We start from the raw sequence: 19,236 nt of genomic DNA on the forward strand, positions 1-19,236 counted from the left end.
CTTTTTCGTTTGTAGGGTTTTCCGTTTCATTGGTAAGTTTTTTTGGTTTTTTTACGTGGCGGATCCAAACCCAGCGCACAACCTTGGGGAGGGATGGTTCGCCTTCTCACTTTAGCTCGCAATCCTTAATGTCTTTGCAGTGGTCGTCATCAAAAGGGTGTCTCTCATCTCAGAATGTTGGTTTCTTTTCAATTAGGGCATTTTTTACATGGAGGACGCCAAACACAGCGCCCAACCTTGGGAGGGTTAGTTCGCCTTCTCACGCTAGCTCGCCTTCAAACGGAGGTTTTTTTGGATACCCGGAGAATACTTGTTCTAAGACCGGAAGTCGTGAGCTGCTTGAGCCATAGGTAAAAGAATCGTTTCTGGCCACTCCCAAGTGAATGGAAATTCAAGAATTTCCTCACTCCTCACCTCATCTAACGCCTTTTATCTGTAGTTACACATGAGTCATTATTTCTTAGAGAGCTTAGAGAATAGAGAGTGCTACTAGCAATATCTGAAATTTTTGTTTTTGCTGTGATAATATTGACTGACTGTCCACATTCAGATGATTGGCTTCTTTTCGAACGTTTTTAATTTCTTAAATGCCTTACTATTATTTAGTAGCTAACTAACTTTGCTTGGTTATATGTTATACTCTTATACATGGTTAGAAGGTATACATAGGAAAATTTATAACCTAAAGTGTACAAAAAATTAAAAAAATTTTAAACACAAAATTAATGTTTTCTGGTCTCGTAATACAAAAATGATTTCAATAGCAGTATTTACTGGAATTATTCTACAACTTGCCATACTTTTGTCGCACAGTGTACCCCGCTGAAAAGAAATTTGTACTTGAAATTTTAGGCCCTCTCATCTCTCGCCTATTACTTTTCGACCAGTTGTGTAAATTCTACCACGGCAGTAGTAAAGTATGCTTACTAATGTATGATATTAAATAGTTTTAGACAAAAACAATAATACATATTTACATATACCTAGATATGTGTACAATTATATGTACACATGTATTTATTCGGTTATTTCTATCTATTACAATCTTGTGGATACCATAAAAGCCTTTCTTTATTTTATTGTTTGTAAGTTAGCCGAAAAGCTGTTTGATCAATATTTGAGCGCCGCAAACGTTTAAAAAATAGCATGGCTTAGCGACTATAATTTTCCGCATATAAATTCAGTAGTTGACATAACGTGTTAATGGCAATGCCATTGGACATGCGATAGCATTACAAGAAGTCAGTCGTGACGTACAAGTTAAAACAAAAAACTCTAAAAAACAACCGCAAAACTTTTGCTGCATAATTGTTTTAATAAAATATTAATAACGGTGGTAATACACTTGAAAAAAATATTCCATAAAAATAATCAATAAAAAAAAGTATAATATTGTAGCTATGTGGCAGCTTTGAGCCCTCACAAACGCAGTTAAAATAACAGAAACGTTTGTAAAACTGTTTTTTGTGCGAAATTACACAATTGCAAAAACAATAATAACAAATGCGTTGGCCGTAAATTAAATAACGCGCTGGTAAATAGAAAAATATGCAACAATAAACGAAAAGTAATACTTCGAAAGTAGTAAAAACAACAACAAAACTAAAGTAATTAAAATAAAAAAAATAAAAACATATTGCAAATGTGCTAAAACAATAACAAATAACAAAATAAAAATAAAAAAAAAACAAAAAGTATTAACATTCATTGCATAGCTGAGTGATCGGTCAGCGTTACACTAACCAATAACAATAACTAGTATATAACTACAAAGTATAAATGCATACACACTTACATACATTTATTTATACATTCATACATATATATATAAGTATTATATATTCCATTCTGAGTCGCAGATCATACGTGGCCTTCCATTCAAACTTGCCACCGCTGTGCCAGCGCTCTAGCCATAGCGGCATCGGCTTGTAATCGGAACTTGTTGTTACACCCAGCGTTCAAAAGAATTTCCAATCACAACGGCAAGTGTACAATGCTTTTCTAATGATTCCATTCGTGCTGCCTGGCGCGACCAGTGAACGTGAACCAGCGTTTCGCGTATCGAATTGCCGAGCGCACGGCAGTGAATTGCAACGAATCGGCTTGCAGTTTGGCAAATTAGATTTCGAATTTTCAGTTTCATTTTTGATTCTGTGTATTTATGCGCTTACATACGTACAAATGGCATCATTTAGTTTGCGCTGATCGTTCTACATGCCTAATACACGCTAATACAGGGTGTGTGCCAATATTGTGTTTGTTGCGGTGTAGAATTTCACTTCCGAAAATGCGTTAGGTGTCGTCTTTGTATTCGCACGAGCAACATACTTACACATGCGGTTACATAAATGCTCATCGATCAAATAGTTTACCGAGAATATACTAGGTAGTCGGTATAGTTTGACATATCGTGCGGAGGACCTTGCCACCAAACTAATAGTATACTGAGAATCTAACTTGCTTACATTTCGAAAAATAGCTCAGAACAGACAGCAGCGGGTCGGAGTTTAAAGTGATGAAACTAGTTTTTAAAAACCTTGTCTGGCATTTTATCAATCCGCTTTTTCTCTGTGAGATACTGGGTCAAGTTCTTTATCCCTTTTGAAGTAACCGCCTTTATGTTATCAGAAAAATTATGTGCATAGAACTACAAATTTGAGGCCGACAAGGGCTAAAGAATTTTGTGAGAAACGGTGGTTTACTTTTGTTTTTCCAGGAAGTCAGGCCTGATGGCTGATCGAAAAGAAAGAACTCCTGTGTTCCCACTTAAAAATTAGCAAAATGTTTAGTAGTTCGGTGGGATGTCGAAGGTATGAAGGTATGCCCTCCCAAGTGTTTAAACCTTGACCTCCCAAACGCGAGACAGTCAAGAAGGAAGTGTTGAGTTGTTTCCACCTCATCTTCTTCCTTACAGCTTCTGCAGATGGCGTCTGGTAAGATCCCAAACCTTGAAGCATGGACGCCAATAGGGCAATGGCCAGTTAAAAGCCCAACAACTGAGGGCAAAGAGATCACTAGATCTCCTGATCTTGGGCCACCATCTTGAGCGATGCTTCCGCGAAACCCAGCTATCTAGTAGTAGAACACAACTGGATACGGGAACACCGATAGCAGTTCTAGAGTGCCTTTCCTTGTTAGCTCATCAGCTTTGCAATTTCCTGCGATTTCATACCATACTCATACCAGTCTTATCACAAAGACACTCGATGCTATTGATAGCGACCAACCCTGAACGCACTATAAATGAGTTCAGGGCTAGTACCGCCGCTCTATCTCAGTGAATGGTCACTTCTCTGAACGAGGCTACACTTCGGAGCAGCAGGAAGACTGCAATCGGAAAAACTTATTTGATGTTAGATCCTTACTATGATTAAGCTCAAGTTCTTCGTAGTGATGGTTCACATATCTAACCTCTGCATTAAAACGGGTAAAAAAGCTCACCATATAAAAACTTTTAGAACTAGGATTCCGCAATTTGTTGAATATTATTACTTGCAAACGCACTATGTGGCAAAATAACCAAACTAGTAACTTAATTCTATTCATAACTTCTATCAAACACCTCAACATCTGCCTCGAGAAAACCTCAAATATATTAAACTACTATTCTAAGAGAAATCATGAGATTCATGGTTTATAAGCGCTCTGACCATATGTATATAGAAACAATTTGGTTTTAAATAACTAAAGGATCACTTAGTCCTGAATATTTTGACACAGACTATTTTAAAATCGAACAAGTATCTATTTGATGCGAATATATATCGACCGATTTGAGATTTGGCTCTAAGGATTAGCTGAACAATAAGTAGAAACCGTATTGCAATCAGCCGTTGACCTCAGTTATTTCGATCGAGGTTCTAGCTAGATTAGAATAGATAAGTAAATGAGGATTGCACCGCGACCCGAGGTCTATTGTGCCCTCTCCTAAATTACAATGACTCACCCAGCCCCAGCATATTGATAAAGTCGAATATTCGGCTGGGTGCTAACTAAGCGATGTGATAGCTAATTGGAATATTATATAACTGCGTCTTGAGCAAACAAAGACCGGTGTAGAAGGCGACAAGGAGATTGATTACATGTTTAAACCTTTAAAGTTGTAACCAGCCATTAGCAACTTGGCATCGCTTCTTAATCCTTATGGGGACCAACCGCAAGGCTCCGGTCCTACCATGTTGGTGGATGCTGCGGATCGGGTAAACTCATCAGCCAGTTCATTCCCGGAAGGAAGCGACATAGATGCTATAAAGTATATCATATATGGTATATAAATGATTATTGAGCTGAGTCTGTCAGTCTCTCCATCCGTTTGTTTATATACACGCGAATTCCTCAGTTTTTGAAATATCAGTCAATTCAGAAATCAGAAATTTTACGCACTTTTTTCTCCCAAAGAAGCTACTCATTTATTGGAATCACCGATATCGGATCACTATAGCATTAAACTGCCATTCACAATGACCGACCATTCCCTTCACACGACAGTCCGGTCTACGTAACCGAAATGGACTCAGATTATTTATCCGGCAAAATTCTACTTCTACAACAACCGACCAAAATCAGGATAAAAATCCTTTTATAACCTCTTATGCTATAAAAGATGCACTTGTGAAGGGTATGATAGCTTCGGTGCAACCATAGTTAACGTCATATCTTTTTTTTTTGTATAAAATAATGATTAAAGTTTTGAGGTTAGATTAGCTTAAAATAGCGACCATTAAATTCCTCGAAAAATTCTTCCAACCACCGCACACCCTGTATAAACATAGAAACAAAAAAAAAGACACCCGTCTCACATTGGCAGTGACCATGACCATGATGTGGTACGTACATATGTATGTATTGTGGCATGTGTGGCAAGCACTCAAGAGTGACGTATGACGAATGGCTTGAGCGCATTAACCGAAAGAAGTGCAACATTTTTCTATGATTAGTTTTTGTTTTTGCCTTTTTTTTGCCACCTGCCAACCCATTGATAGCTCGAAAGCTATAATGCAACAATAATTATTTGTGCTGTAATGCAGTTGCATGTACCAACATAGCCACATATGCATATACTTACACTTAAATATGTACATATGTACATGCATATGTATATTGACACGTGTGTGTGTGTGTGTCTGTCGGTTTGGCAATCAGTTTCGCATGAGCATTTCGTCAGCATTGGCGTTAAATCATTTACTTCTTGACTACAGAGAGCGAAATAAAGAAAAAAAAACAACAACAACAACAACAAATGCAATGTGAACGAAAGCGAAAAACTCAAATAAAAAATAGCAGCAAAAAAGAATTGCCAACTATCTAATATAACAGTGCTTGTTATTTTTTGCATTGTTGTTGTTGTTGTTTTGTTTTACAACAACAATAATTACATGCCGGCACGATAATGGCAAATGCAGCTGCTGATGTGTACGCTTACAAATCTACGCTTCACAAAATATACTCTAGTGTGGTTGTTGTTGTTGTTGCACTTGATAGTTTTGCTAGGTGCTTGACGTATGCTGTGATGCGCAGCTTATACTTACATAGTATGTTTATATGGACTATGTTTGTTTGTTGGTTTATGTAGCGCTATGCACATGTTATTTTTTATGTATCTTCGTATCTGTGTGTGTGCGTGTGTGTGATCATCGCGCTTAGTTTTCACTGATGCTCAACGATTTGTGAAGTGCATCAACCGCAGCTGAGCTTAGCGCCACCCAAACCCGCCCCCTGCGGCCGCACTAACACACGCACATTCATAGAGACACATATACATACATACCTAAATGTACATGTATAGACACATACACTCATAGACACGCATATACATATATAAAGACATACATTCAAGTAGTCACACACACACACGCACGCATTCTCAGCGCCAGCGTAAAAGTTTACATTTCTATTTCACCGCTAATAAGCGAGCATTTTGCTGCGCTTACAACACATTAGATAATTATTGTATCTAACAGATGCAATCGTGATGATGTCTTCAATGCATTCTCTGGCGTTTGCTTGCACGCTTTAATAATATTTCGCTCATACGATTTGTATTTATTTGTAAACTTCCATGCAAACACACACACATATACATATGTATCTACATACATACACACATATACATACATATATGTACATATACACATATAAATACTTATAAGCGCATGACGAATTACTTTTATTAATTTTTCTATATTTTTTCCATAATTTTATCTTCTTTCTGAAGTCATCATTATCGTTGACTCTGAAGCGCTGAAGCCGCCAGCCTCAAGTCATTGCTGCTTTTGCTAAACTTTAAATCTCAAATGCCAGTTGCATGGCGAGTGTTAGCATTTAACGGTTGTTTGTGCAAAGCTTGTGCCCTGTGATGCCCGTATAATATAAATTGTTCATACAAGAAACGATCCGCGCCTGTTATAGGCCTGAATAACATATTTTAGTAATTAATATTTGAAAATAACTCCGTCGGCAATATTTTAACAAGTGTTCGTGTGCGACATTATTGTTGCAAATGTTTTGTGCTAAACTATTATTCAAATAGAATATACAATACAATATAAGCAGAATAAAACGAAAACAACTGTAATTGTATCTAACCAGCAGCAGTGAGTTCGTTGGCAGCATGGAATATCCCAAGAATATCAATGGTAAAATACTGAAAAAATAATTGTTTACTCCTTTGTAGGCATATTTGCACCCATGTGTATATGTATTTGATGAGCTCTATTTTTCGTATTGTCCATGTTCACACGTGTTTTAGTGCAAATTTAAGTTTTCAATATTTTTTTTATTTAATGTGAACTTCTCAGCGAATTAAAAGACAGCGGCTACGCTGGCTAGGTCATGTTGTCCGGATGGACGAAAACACTCCAGCTCTGAAAATATTTGACGCAGTACCCGCCGGGGGAAGCAGAGGAAGAGGAAGACCTCCACTCCGTTGGAAGGACCAAGTGGAGAAGGACCTGGCTTCGCTTGGAATATCCAATTGGCGCCACGTAGCGAGAAGAAGAAACGACTGGCGCGCTGTTGTTAGCTATAATCGCTTAAGCGGTTGCTACGCCAATTACCGGCGCAGACACCGCTTACTGACAACAGCGATCGTTTCTTGGCATCGATTCAAGATCTTTTTCCATCTGATCTCTCCAAGGTCTTCCTCTTCCTCTGCCTCCACCGGCGGTTACTGATTGATGATTCGCTGAACTACTTATGTCAATGTAGCCGTATATCCCGTACAGCTCAGCGTTTAATCGTCTGCGGAATTCGCCGTTGCCAATGCGCAAAGAACAATAAATCTTACGCAGAACATTTCTCTCGAAAACTTGTAACGACGACTCATCAGTTGTTTTCATCGTCCATGCCTCCGCTCCACACAGCACCACGGGTATAAGGAGTTACTTGAAGAGTTTGTTCTTTGTTCATCTGGAGAGGACTTTACTTTGCCTCTTCTTCTTCTTAATTGGCGTAGACACCGCTTACGCGATTATAGCCGAGTTAACAACAGCGCGACAGTCGTTTCTTCTTTTCGCTACGTGGCGCCAATTGGATATTCCAAGCGAAGCCAGGTCCTTCCGACGGAGTGGAGGTCTTCCTCTTCCTCTGCTTCCCCCGGCGGGTACTGCGTCGAATACTTTCAGAGCTGGAGTGTTTTCGTCCATCCGGACAACATGACCTAGCTCCATAAGTTGATTAGAAAAAGTCAGCGTAGCCGCTGTCTTTTAATTCGCTGAACTATGTCGATGTCGTCGTATATCTCGTACAGCTCATCGTTCCATCGAATGCGGTATTCGCCGTGGCTAACGCGCAAAGGACCATAAATCTTTTGCAGAACTTTTCTCTCTTTACTTTGCCTACTAAGGAGATATTTCGTTTTGTTCTGAATCACAACCAAACCCAAACGTTTCGCTTGCTTATCCAGTCTGGAGAAAGCTGAACTAACGCCGCGGGTGTTGAGGTCGATGATATTGATATCAGATGGTACCTTTTTCCAAGAGTAAATTGAAAAATTCGCACGAAAGGGAGTCGCCGTGTCTTAAACCTCGTTTGGTATCGAACGGTTCGGAAAGGTCCTTCACGAATCTGACGAAGCTTCTGGTATTGCTGAACGTCAGCTTACACAGCCGTATTAGTATTGCGGGGATAACAAATTCAGACATCGCAGCTCCTTTTTGTGATGTCAAAAGCAGCTTTAAAATCGACGAAGAGGTAGTGTGTGTCGTTCTGCTTTCCACGGGTTTTTCCAAGATTTGGCGCAAGGTGAATATCTGGTCGGTTGTTGATTTTCCAGGCCTAAAGCCACACTGATGAGAGCCATATTTTACAAAGAAGCTGATGCTCCTTATCAGCTCTTCGCCACCGTATTTGCATAGTTTCGTCGGTAATCCATCAGCCCCGCCGCTTTGTTGTTCTTCAGACGGATAATCGCTATTCGAACTTCTTCATGGTCGGGCAATGGAACGTCTGCTCCATCGTCATCGATTGGGGAATCTGGTTCGCCTTCTTCTGGCGTTATGCTTTCACTGTCATTCAGCAGGCTGGAGAAGAGTTCCCTCCACAATTTTAGTATGCTCTGGGCATCAGTCACTAGATCACCTCTGGGAGTTCTACAATAGTGTGCTCTGGTCTTGAAACCTTCTGTTAGTCGCCGTTCATTTTGTAGAATTTACGAGCACTTCCCTGTTGGCCAGCTTGTCAAGCTCTTCATACTCACGCATTTCGGCCTCTCCCTTTTTATACCCTGAACAGGGTATATTAAGTTTGTCACGAAGTTTGTAACACCCAGAAGGAAGCGTCGGAGACCCTATAAAGTATATATATATATATATGATCAGTATGTTGAGCTGAGTCGATTTAGTTATCCGTCTGTCCGTCCGTCTGTCTGTATATATACGAACTATCCCTCCATTTTTAAGATATCGTTTTGAAATTTTGCAAAGGTCATTTTCTCTTCAAGAAGCTGCTCATTTATCGGAACTGCCGATATCGGACCACTTTAACATATAGCTGCCATACAAACTGAACGATCGGAATCATGTTCTTATATGGAAAACTTTCACATTTAACAAGATACTATATACAAGTATATCCACGAAATTTGGTATAGATTATTTTCTAAGAAAACAATGCTATCTCCGAAGAAATTGTTCAGATCGGATTACTATAGCATATAGCTTCCATACAAACTGAACACATAGTAACATAAATGCACCTGTGAAGGGTATTTAGCTTCGGTGCAACCGAAGTTAACGTTTTTTCTTGTTTTGTCTGCAAATACGTCTCGCTTCCCCTCTTCAACTCTCGATATCTATCCCATCCCACACGTGTTGTGGTCGATTGTTGCGTGGTATTTGAAGTTCCTGTGTTTTTTCTTTAAAAAAGTAGAGAGGCTGCAAATGATAATTTGTTTCTAATAACTGGTATGTAGATTAGTATAGTACTAAGAATTTTAAAGTATTTTATTAAATTTATTTAAACACAGTAAGTTCAAGAATAAAGAAACGGATTCGAACTATGTTACTCATACGCAACGGTGGGTCGCTGTAACCACATATTTCCGAATTTCGAACACAAAAAAAGGTTTTATATATAAAAAAAATCATATTTGAAAACTTGTATTCTATATAACTATTTAAATATGTATATAGTACATTTGAAAATATATATAATATACATATATATAATATAATATAAAATATATACAAATATGCATAAATAATATTTATATTGATTTTAATATATAAAAAACTAGCACATTATTTGCATTCTTTATCTGTTAACTGTAATATATTCAATTTAACAGTTGTTAAAAGCCACCCAGTTATGTTAACACAATTTTCAAGTTAGTTAAGCAACCCTAACCTCACTTCACAACCCTTTAATTTGCTCTACTAGTTAAGCAGAACGTATAACTGTACTGAATTGCGCTCGCCGATTTATTAAGTTGTTGTGCGAGTATAAGATTTATTGATCAAACACAATTATATTATTTGCAAATGAATTCCGCAAATCAATTTTCACATTTCAACTAATATCTGACTTACACAAGAAGGCGCTCCAATATACTTGTACTCTAATATACATATGTACATATATATGAGTGTGCGTGTAGCTAAGAATATGCAAATTTATCAGCATGTTTGTTGTTACTAATTTGCAAATGATGATTTTTGAATTGTTTGTGTACATACATATTAATTTAATGTGACAATGAACGCATTTGAATATCATTGACGAATGCGACGAATTGCTTTAAAGTTCAAAAGTCTTTAATATGTTTTTGATCATTTCTAATGTCTGCTTGCCTTCTTACACAAATCAAATTAAATATGTCACAATAAAGGGCAAATTAGGTAAGATACGCTGGCCATTCTCCTTCTCCTTTTCCCAACCAAGTACCCACAGTTTCTAGCGCGCCACTATCGATGTTTGTATCCTTGGAACATAATTCCTTACTTATTGGCCAAAGCTGGCCCTTTATAGGCGATTGCTTACTTCAGACGATCCGAAGTTGATCCAGTAAACATCCGCTTCAGAAATCGCTCGTTATTTTACGATTCAGCAGCAATTCGGAGAAGGAAATTCAGTGCCCGTGGATTTTTTGCATTAACTCTTGTGCACCCATACATCGAGATTCTTCTATATCCAGTCTTATTTGAATTGCACCAAAAGGTTTTTTGTGCAATGTTTAGCTCCCGAACAATGGAATCAGTTCCTACAAGATGTTCGAACTCCACGATTTTCATTATTTGATCAATTTTTTCGACAATTGGTCATCCAAGTGCGTGCTGCATCAGAAATTAAATGGACGAAACCAAAATTGTACATGATTGGCCTTCACAGTATTTTCCATTTGCTGGCGTCCATCCTTGATGCGCGCTCAAACAATACTAAGTCAAGCAATCACAAAACTCTAAAAAAGATGTCTTGTTGCAACATGCTGTTGGGATTATTTGACCCTTAGACGGACTTTTTGAGCCAAAAAACTCATTTTCCGAAAGCGCTACTATCCATGCTAACAGTGAATCTTTTCCAAGTTTTAGACATATAGCGACTAATATTGCCTACAGAAGACAACAAAACGCAAAACAGCGTAGGTTTTTGTGGATGTAATCTATACTGGAAACTCTTTTTAGGGCACTGTAAGTTGGTCCCATATAACACGAATATCAGAAAATAAACTTTTACGTTTTTTAAATCTTGTTTGCTAGAGGTCTTACGTCAAATCGTACTGAAATTTACTGCCAAACAAATGCCTTCTTTTCACAATGGATTACAATGGATCTCAAAATAAAATTCTTATTTTTATATCCATCCATTCCTTTTCTTAAAGAAAAAACACAGAAACTTCAAATTTAATGAGGAATGTTTATTATCATTCGAAAGAACATTCTTTGGCATTTATTTTTTAAATATTATATCTTTCAAATATTGGCCGCGGCTCCGTCTCAGATGGTCCATCTGTTGAGTCCAATTTTTGATGACTCGTTCGAGCATTTCGACTGGTAACTGGAGAAAGGCACGCGTGACGTTTTGGTCCAAGGCCTGAATTGAAGCGTTATTGTCCGCATAGACTTTAGACTTTACATATCCACACAGGAAAAAGTCTATTGGTGTGATATCACATGTTCTTGGTGGCCTATCGACTGGCCCAAAATGTAAAATTATCTGCTCACCGAAGTGTTCTCTCAATAAATCCATTGACTTCTGGGATGTGTGGGAAGTGGCGCCATCTTGTTGAAATCAAATTGCGATAATGGTCGCCATTGACAATTACGTTCTCACCGGCATTATTTTTGAAGAAATATGAACCGATCATTTCACTTTAGGTTGCTCTTCATCCCAAATGCGGCAACTTTGCTTGTTTACATACCCATTGAGCTAGAAATGGGCCTCTTCGCTGAACAATATTTGACTCGCAAACGTCAGATCTTCTCGAAATTTTTCAAGAGCCCATAGAGCGAAGCAATGTCACTTGGGAAGGTCGAGCGGCTTCAGTTCTTGCATAATCTCGGCGTAAAATACGTCAAGTCGTTCCATAGGTCAGTCCGAGTTGCTGCGATCGACGCCGAATCGACTCTACACGGTCTTCGTGTACACTCTCAGCTACGGCTGCTATATTTTCTTCACTGCGTGTTAGTTGTGGTCTATGCAGTCGAATATTATCCAATAATCAATGCTGGGTCTCATGACGGGCGATCTTTATAGAACGCGAACTTTTGTAATAAAGTTGAACGATTTGTAAACGGTCGAATATTTTGTGACCATTCGAATGAATATTAACCGCAATGTTACGATTATTCGAACAGTCGTTCTACTGCCACTATTTGAAAATATCTAACATTTTTTGAAATCCAAACAGCCCTTGATTTTTGATTGCCTTATATTTGAGAAAATGCCAATTGTTCGAATAGTCGACAACGAATGTCGACAACGAATGTTTAACGACGACTTACGACTATCCGGATACTGCAAACCGAATATTGATACTCAAATAATGCCCTATCCGGTTAATCCTGTTCAAATAATCAAATACCAAGAGCTTTACTTTGAAGCTTCCCAAATGAATTTGCTTGCTTTTGTAAAAGTATTCTACAAAATTTGAAAGTTCAACTTTTGCGAATCGACTTTATGATATTATTCTGCAACTGGTTTCTAGTTCGAACTCAAGGTTTAGCAGGAACTCTAGACCTCAAATATATGTTGGGAGATATTCTTTTGTATTGTTTCAAAAGAAAAAGACAGACTGAAAATGAGAAGTTGTTAAGGTATATTCTCCATGTCAGTGTGTTTTGAATCAGAAACGTGAATCTAACCAGCTTCAGCTGTTCTAAGATTTTGATTCTTTTTTTGAGAGAAGCTTTGAACTTTGAGTCTTTTTTATGTTTTGGGTGAAACTGTTATTATTCTATATTTGTTCTCACACCAATAACTTCATATAAACTTCACTACTTTTTATCGCCCACAGATCGATCCGATTTCATTGGAGGCATCGACAATGAGGCAATCGATTTCGGTAATCTGGAACAGTTCATGCAGGTTGAAGCCGCCGTTGGACAGCTGGAAGCACAAAATAGCTGCATAAATGGAAATAACACGCGCGAAAATACATTATGTTGCGGCTCGAAGGCCGATGTCAACCAACAGCAACAACAGCAGCAACAGCAGAATCCACATCACCAACAAATTAACTCCGTCGTTGGAAATTTATCATTAGTAAGCGTGTCGGCGCGTGTAAGTTTAACCTCTACGCCTATAGCGACACCCATACCGACAACGGTTAGTCACGGCACACCGCATATGCCCGATAGTCCGCCAGATTCCGGTTCCGAGCCACCCTATAGTCCGCTGCAAGATGCACATGGTCTCACACTCACCTCGCGCGACGTTTACAATGGTCTCTCCGCCATGCAGCCGGACATGCAACTGCAGTCACAATTTACACCACCACATCAAACGCAAGCATCAACGACACATCACCATCATCAACAGCAACAACAGCAGCAACACCAACAGCTGCAGCACAATAACCACCACAGCAACAACAACGCCACCCAAATTCATTACAATCACAATCATTCGCCAACAGCGCCACCAAACGACACAATGAGCCGCGTACGTGTGAAGCATGAAGCCGGTCTGATCATAGATCCTGCCACACTCACGCACACACATGTGAACGCCATCAGCACACACGCGCATGGTGAACACAATGCCAGCCATGGTCACATGAATTTACCGCCACCGCATCAGTTGATGTTCTCGAATACAAACACCAACAACAACAATCAACATAATGCGAACAACAGCCATTTGCTGTCTTACGAAAATCTACAAGGTGGCAACTTTCCTTCGGTGAATTATCCAAATGTGACCATCGTAAATGGTCTGGATGTCATGCAGACGCATGCCACATCCTGTGCGCTCACCTCACCGTTGAACGAGGTGCCACGCGTGCAGTTGGTTGGCACCAGCCAAGCGCTTCCACCACAACACAGTCGTTCGTCGTTGCCCACAACACCAGTGCATTTGTCTTTATCCCGCAAACGTAAACTCTCCACACAGCTAGATTGTCCGGACTTTGCTAGCATTAAGCCCGATCCGGGTTTGCGCATGAGTCCCACACATGGCATGGCTACAGCCGCTGCGGAGCAACAGCAAAAACTCAGCGCCTCATCACCGGTTACCATCACACTACCTGCACATGCGACTGCGAGCGACATGACGAGCACGCCCGCGCACTCAGCTGCCTCACTATCGCCCGCGCTGTCAACTATCAACTCGAATGCCGATAACAGTCTGGACGGCAATAATACCGCTACAAGTGGTAGCGGCGAAGGTGGCGGCGACAGTAATGCTCTAACGCCGTGCATACGTTTCAGCCCATTTCAACCGCAAAATTGGCATAAACTTTGCGACCAAAGTTTACAGGAGATCGCAGTGGTTTATTATCGTGTCGACGCAGATAAGGGTTTCAATTTTTCGGTCTCCGATGATGCGTTCGTTTGCCAGAAGAAGAATCACTTTCAAATAACTTGCCACGCACGTCTGCAAGGCGATGCGAAGTTTGTAAAAACACCGTCCGGTCTAGAGAAGATCAACTCCTTTCATTTGCACTTTTACGGTGTCAAATTGGAAGCGCCAAATCAGACGATACGTGTTGAACAGAGCCAATCTGATCGTTCGAAGAAACCGTTCTATCCAGTGCCGTAAGTAATATCGCGCGCTTCGCCAATAGCGTAAGAATTTCAACTAAGCTTCTCTTTCAGTATCGATTTGCAGAGTCACATTGTCAGCAAAGTCACAGTCGGTCGTTTACATTTCTCAGAAACTACCAACAACAACATGCGCAAGAAAGGGCGTCCCAATCCAGAGCAGCGTTACTTCCAATTAGTAGTGGGCCTGCATGTCCATACCATCTCGGGCAACTTTCCAATCATCAGTCAAGGTAGTGAACGTATTATTGTGCGCGCCTCTAATCCGGGTCAATTTGAGTCCGATGTCGATCTTTGCTGGCAACGCGGCATCACACAGGATTCGATTTTCCATGCCGGACGTGTGGGCATCAATACAGATCGACCGGATGAGAGTTTGGTTGTGCATGGCAATTTGAAGGTGTCCGGTCATATAGTGCAGCCCAGTGATAGTCGCGCTAAGCATGAAATCGGTGAGTTGGACACATCGGTGCAACTGCGCAACTTACAGAAAATACGTATTGTACGCTATCGTTACGCGCCCGAGTTCGCCGTACACTCGGGTCTGAAGCGTTCATGTGAAAGCGACAGCGAAGAGATCGTGGATACGGGCGTGATTGCGCAGGAGGTACGCGAAGTTATACCAGATGCGGTGCAAGAGGCTGGCAGTATCGTGCTGCCGAATGGCAATGTCATCGAGAACTTTCTGCTCGTCAATAAGGTAAGAGTTATTAATATTATACTTGATTTTAACGGTACATAAAGTTTTTTTTTAACGTAGGATCGCATTTTAATGGAAAATATTGGTGCGGTAAAAGAACTGTGCAAAGTCACAGGTTCGCTGGAGACGCGCATTGAAGATTTGGAGCGAAATAATCGTCTGATCAGACAGAACGAATTTGAGCAGCGCAGCAAACAATACCGTTTGGCGAAAAGCTGTGGTCCACGCGGCGGCTATGAAATCTGTTCGAACAAGTCGCTGCAGATTGTTATATTCTTATTAGTAATCGTTATGGCAGCCTGGTAAGTTGAACGGATGGGATGTCGCAACCTAAAAAGAGGAAAACTTCAAATCTCACATTTTCTTTTTTTTCTCCATCTAAAGTCTGGCAGCCGTCTCCACACTCTATTTCGTCGAGCACAACAAACAGCGTTACAACTACAAGCAACTGGATCGTCTGCAGTTCCACAGCAATGGCCATCTGCTGGGCCATGACTCAGTTTTCATAAATGAACAGGAAGGTTACATTGTACAGGTGCACAACATGCTCAATCGTAATAAATCCGTACAGCATGGGGGCACCTCGCGACCGCCGGCTTATCGAAACTATACACGTCCGCGTGGCGAAATAATCTATGATGAGAGCGGTGATCCATACTCACAAAACGGACGTAACGATGAACTAACGGTTGTTATGGAAAAACCACTTGTAAGCCTACAGCCACTACATCCACGTAAGGATACGTTTAAGGTGACGACAACGGCACCGCTGCTACGCCTCAACAAGACTATCAACAGTAAAAACAAGTCCAAGTGGCCGCAGGCACAAGTTGTGCCCAAAGTAATAGCGTCCTTCCAAAATACACGTGCCACAAGTAGCATACAAACCGAAAATAGCGCAAATCTAACATTGCAACAAAAACGTCCGGGAACGCTGGGTGCTAATGAGACGTCTTCGGAGAAAGTGGCCGCCGATAATGTGTCATTAACACACGATTTCGATAACAATTCCATCGATATCGACGCACAACATTTGACAAAGAAGGCGACGGCTATCAGAGAGTCGGCTGCGCGTCCGATCACTTCACGCGAGGAAACACTCTCAGAAAATAGTGAAGCTATTGCTGACGCCATCGGCGCAATTGTCAGCACATCGAGCAGCAATGTGAATGGCAAAAACGATGTCAACCACAGCGACAACCTAAAGAATACGAACCTGAATGCTAACAACAATGTGCCCGATACCACTGCTCCAGCGTATAGTCATCGTTCGCGCAATGTCTACAAAGCGGTTTCGCCGCCGTCGGCTCTTTTGCCACTTACAACCAACAAGGTGACTATTGAAGGCAACACGGGTAATTACTCGCTAGAAGGGCACTATGTCTATTCGAATAAGAGCCAAGCTGTATTGGAGAATAAAGTGGATAGCACGGATCTATTGGACTTACAGAGCTTGAACAACAATAGTGAGTCGGTGGATAACCCGATAACCGCCTTGTTTGGCTTCGATTTTGGGCTGGGACGCGAATCAGTGCTGGGGCGCCGCTCAACTTCGCAGCGTAGTGTCGGTCGCGTACAATGTAAATTTGTGCAAGTGGAGATGTTCGGTGCGCCACCACAATGCATACAGAAGCCAACCAATGACGAGGTATCCAACTGTCAGGTGGGTGGTTTCGTTAAGCTTTCGAATTTTTTAATAAATATAAATATTGGACTAACATTTTTAATGGTCCAGCGAAAACTTCAAAACTCACATAAATGGTGTAATCAAAAACTAGATCCTGTTAAAAAGTTTGAGATACATTTCATGAGCTCGTGATTAACGTTAAACTGTAGATAAAGATTTCGAAATTGACCATTTCGGTCCACAGATAGATAAATTACATGAGTTTAGATCACGAGTTCTCTGCCCTTTTAATGCAATAAATTCTGTGTATGTTAATGGATAGCTTAACCTTAAATGGTGAGTAAAAGCCTGAAGTCTGTTCACCATTGTGGAAAAAAGTTATATAGGGTGATATGATGCCCTTTATTTGTTCCAGTAGTGGAACATCAAACACTGTTAAAGATTTCCAGTTAGGTTAGGTTAGATTAATCTTAAAGTTAAGTTAAGTTTGGTATCGCAAAGCACCATGAGATGGGGTTCACTTGCTAAGTCCAAGAGGAGTAGTCCTCCTTTAGGATGCCTGCGCTTGACGCGAATTTCAACAGACTCTGCGGCCTCACAAACGATACCCCCTCCAGTGTATCATATAGTGAGGACCCCAGAGGCTTAAGCGTAGTCTTGCCAATGCGGGACAAGTACACAAGAGATGCTCCATTGTTTCTCTGGTGCCTTGCTCCAGACATTTCCTGAAGTCTTCTCGATCTGTCAGCCCCATCCTGCGGATGTGTCGCCACCAGACAGTGACCAGTTAGTATTCCCATCATGTTCTTACAGTCTCTTCTATCGCGTGCCAATAGGAATTTTGGAATTTGAATCGGGCTTGACAATGCATGGGTTTCCCAATGCTGATCACGTTTTCGGATGTTAGTCGCACACCATTCTGGGCAATTTCATCCACTATTTCATTGCCCTCGATGCCTTTGTGGCCTGGCACCCAATAGAACTGAAGTTGCTTACTTCTGACAATCCTTTCCACTTCGGGCCATTATGCGATACAAGGTTTCTGCCTTGATTGCTGCTTGGCTGTCTACGTAGATGTTGACTCTGGATTTGCCTGCAGGTGTATTAGAGGCCAGCTCCGCGGCTTTCGGAATAGCAAAGACCTCAGGCTGAAATATACTGCAGTGGCCCGGCAACTGCCAAGTTGCCTTATGCCTAACTCTGGTCAGTGTATTCCCGCACCAATTCCATCGTCCATTTTCGAGCCATCCGTATATAATGTTCTTAAGGTAAGGATGAGTACATCGAAAGGCTTTTAACTTGCTGGTGACCTATTGAATACTAACAGGCCAGTAGTTCTTAGTGCATCAATGTTTGCACAGTGCCAGATGACTCTTATCCTTATCTTCCAAAAAAAATCCCCGAGTTTTTTTTTTGATAACACCTCTATCTCTTTGATCCAAGAGTAACTAAAAGAAACCAATATTTGGACCCACTCTTCGCTGATTAGCTCCAAGCGGATCTAAAGGCATTCGTAGGTGTTGGATGAGAGCAATAACTAAATCCAACAAAATTCGTGTATTGAGTTAAATTTTTTATTTCTTCTATATCTATACACTCCAGTCATTTTGCTTCGAGGAAACCAATCAATTGCCGGTAATTCAAGACACCCTAGCAGGCATCACACGTGTGAAAGAGGACCTAGCGGTACCAGAAAAACAACTAAGCAATGAAAATTTACCATTATCCGAATCAAATGCAGACAGCGCCGATACCGACACAGATCCAGACACACAACCACGTTCACTGGCCACACCCATACTTTCTGCCAACGCCACTTTTATTGGAACGGACAAGAAAACACAAGTCGTAGAAGTTTCCAGCGAACAACGTTCAGATCTTTCGGACTCCTCAAAAGACACATCCAGTTCCGATGAACGTCTCGATATTGATGTAAAGACCGCAGATGACGCAATAAGTGCACCAACAGGTAGTGCAACATCCGCTGAACTGCAAAGAACAGCAGTAGCAGCAGCAGCGGCAGCAGCGGCAGCGCAAATAGATTGTTGGCAAATCGATAGCTGTTTAATAGCTGAGACAAATAATGAGACATTTGGCATGGAGCATCACTGTCCACATAGTGGCAAATCGCTGAATATGACCTATATTATACCGTTATCGCGGTTTTTCAAGGAATCAAGCATACAACTGCAATTGAGGTGAGCTTAGAGAGG

General features: G+C 40.8%; 1 protein-coding gene across 5 annotated transcripts in view; it reads left to right on the forward strand.

Moving 5' to 3' along the window:
• Positions 1-19,236, forward strand: part of LOC126757499 (uncharacterized) — a 42,818-nt gene that overhangs the window by 21,294 nt on the left and 2,288 nt on the right. For 4 of the 5 annotated variants that reach the window (XM_050471441.1, XM_050471443.1, XM_050471442.1 and 1 more), the window contains 5 exons: positions 12,950-14,690; positions 14,751-15,396; positions 15,457-15,698; positions 15,781-17,059; positions 18,626-19,221. In XM_050471441.1, coding sequence (XP_050327398.1) covers positions 12,950-14,690; positions 14,751-15,396; positions 15,457-15,698; positions 15,781-17,059; positions 18,626-19,221 — 4,504 coding nt within the window. Of the gene's footprint in view, positions 1-6,480; positions 6,636-12,949; positions 14,691-14,750; positions 15,397-15,456; positions 15,699-15,780; positions 17,060-18,625; positions 19,222-19,236 lie in introns of those variants that run through there. The other variant, XM_050471445.1, reaches the window with a different exon arrangement.

The sequence above is a fragment of the Bactrocera neohumeralis genome, chromosome 4 (genome assembly GCF_024586455.1).
Source record: "Bactrocera neohumeralis isolate Rockhampton chromosome 4, APGP_CSIRO_Bneo_wtdbg2-racon-allhic-juicebox.fasta_v2, whole genome shotgun sequence".
Classification (NCBI taxonomy): domain Eukaryota; kingdom Metazoa; phylum Arthropoda; class Insecta; order Diptera; family Tephritidae; genus Bactrocera; species Bactrocera neohumeralis.